Source organism: Opisthorchis viverrini (genome assembly GCF_000715545.1).
Source record: "Opisthorchis viverrini unplaced genomic scaffold opera_v5_126, whole genome shotgun sequence".
In the NCBI taxonomy this organism is placed as follows: Eukaryota; Metazoa; Platyhelminthes; class Trematoda; order Opisthorchiida; family Opisthorchiidae; genus Opisthorchis; species Opisthorchis viverrini.
In genome coordinates this window covers 424113-426298 of record NW_008751787.1, presented here as the reverse complement: position 1 = coordinate 426298, position 2186 = coordinate 424113, and the positions used below count along the sequence as shown (strand labels likewise).

Sequence of the window (2186 nt, the reverse complement as noted above, 5' to 3'; positions counted from 1 at the left end):
TCATAGCCACCCGGGAATGAAGCTACGTGATGACTGCAATAACAGGGTGCTTTCCCGTAAGTCATGAGCGGTATGCACGGAAGTGTTCGTCCGACTTTCCCGTTCAGGGCATCAGTTCATATGGAAATTCTTAGTATATGGATAATTTTTCTTTCTTTCGTGGTTCGAACCCGACCCCTATCTCTCGACTACCCCTGTCTAGGGTGGGGCAACCTGGCAGTATCCGAGCCCTCGTGCTTCATTCGAACTGCGCTAAGTGCCAAAAGGGTGTTACAGCTGAGCGGCTTTTTTGCTTTCTTTCTGCAGCTTCGTGACGCCCAGGAAGGCGCAGACATAATCATGGTGAAACCCGGAACACCTTATCTAGACATTCTGAATGAAGTGCGACAGCAGGTGAGTTTTCTTTCGTGTGTCTTTCTTGTTTTGTTGACCGGTATGTAGTGGAGGATACCGTAAATCTTGAAGGTGCAAGGTCCAAGTATGGACACAAAGTTACGTGTGAGTAGGGACACGAACCACCTCGTTTTCACCCACCAAACACTCACGCTTGAAATTGGGGTGGGGTGGGCGTATCGAATTCTCTAGCGCTCCATGACAACCAGTACCGTTGTTCTCCAACTATCTAAACGACGACAACGTCTAGCTCGCTGTGGAAGTCAAGCGTGCAACTCGCAAGCGGCGCTGACAGACAAGCAGTAAATCCACTGGAGAAAATGGTAAATTATGTGCAGTCGTGTGTGGCTCGGAGTAAGTTTCTTGGTGAGTGTTTTGGTTCCAGCTGCCGCGAGGACCGGACAGCAGGGATAACGATTGTTTTTGGTTAGTGAAACCATAGTGGGTTCTTATGCACCTGGTTCACCATCACCATTAGCATTTGAATTGGGTTCATTGTCAGAAGCCTCTCCACACTTTTTGAACCCTTATTACCTATTCGTTTGTTTACGCGTCCATTCCTTCTCGGCATTTGAGGGACAGGGCATCTGCGTATTTTGCTTCAGTTTTCAACTTCTCGGGGTTTGGTATCATTGGGGTTGCTGATCCCACTGATATCCAGGTTTGGTAGAGACGGCACCTCAGACGCTTCTTCTCCTTGCGAGTTTGACTCACTCCAGTCGCTGTTATTTAACAACTGAAGTCCTTTACAGACCTAGCATTGACCCATAGCAGTTGTGCTCAGACATTTCAGCCTATCCCCAACCCATCACTACATGCACTGCATGTGGATTATATATACAATTATATTTGAGCGTAGTAGTGCGTAGAGATTGGTTGGTGGTTGTGCGTGTGTTAATATACATGCTGCAAGCAGGGAATGACCTTTGATCGCGACTAGTTGTTCGGTCGGGCGATTTCATTGGTTGCTCCGTTGTCCTGTGTCCCCATTCGCCGATACCCACGTGACCTTTGAGCTTGGCATCCCCTGCCGTCGTAATCTGGTCGATGCTAGAGTGACCTTTAACCTTTCCAGTCCCGGGTTGTAACCTTTATTGATTTGCCTCCAAGGAGCTCCTTGTTCCGTTGTTTGAGTCCAATATTCGGTTCCTTTTGAGATTTCCGGTTGAGATGTTGGTCTTTTGCACGTAAATTGGGTCCAGTTCGATGCACCGGTTGATCGAATTTGCCGTGGAGTACCATGCTTCCAGAAATTCTCTTCCGTGTCTCGTGCTTCCGTATGCCAAAATTTTTGCGTTTTCCAAGTTGAATTTGTGGCCTTCTTGGTCCTCGTGTATGGATATCAAGGACAGGGGGTCATGCCTCCTGACGGCCGCGTTGTGTTCCTTTATTCGTGTGCATAGTCTCCTCCCAGTTTGTCCGACGTGCAAAAGACCAACATCTCAACCGCAAAACTCAAGGAGGACCGAATATTGAACTCAAAGAACGAAGCAAGGAACTCCTTGGAGGCAAATCAATAAAGGTCACAACCCGAGACTGGAAAAGACAAAGGTCGCTGGGCATCGGGGAATGGGGACACAGGACATCGGAGCAACCAATGGAATCGCCCGACCGAACAACAAGTCGCGATCAAAGGTCATTCCCCGCTTGCAGCATGTATATTAACACACGCACAACCACCAACCCACCGCTACGCACTACTACGCTCCAAAATAACGCACTGATGATGCCACTTCGATTGGTGATGAAACGTTTGCAATCAAATTGCCCAGCTCAGCGAACAAGCCAACGAC

At 48.4% G+C, this 2186-nt stretch overlaps 1 protein-coding gene across 1 annotated transcript in view; it reads left to right on the top strand.

The window, feature by feature from the left end:
- T265_14007 (hypothetical protein) overlaps nt 1-2186 on the top strand; it is a gene marked incomplete at both ends in the record, with an annotated part of 34365 nt that overhangs the window by 27032 nt on the left and 5147 nt on the right. Inside the window, one exon of the mRNA XM_009171619.1 lies at nt 277-393. Coding sequence (XP_009169883.1) covers nt 277-393 — 117 coding nt within the window. The remainder of the gene's footprint in view (nt 1-276; nt 394-2186) is intronic.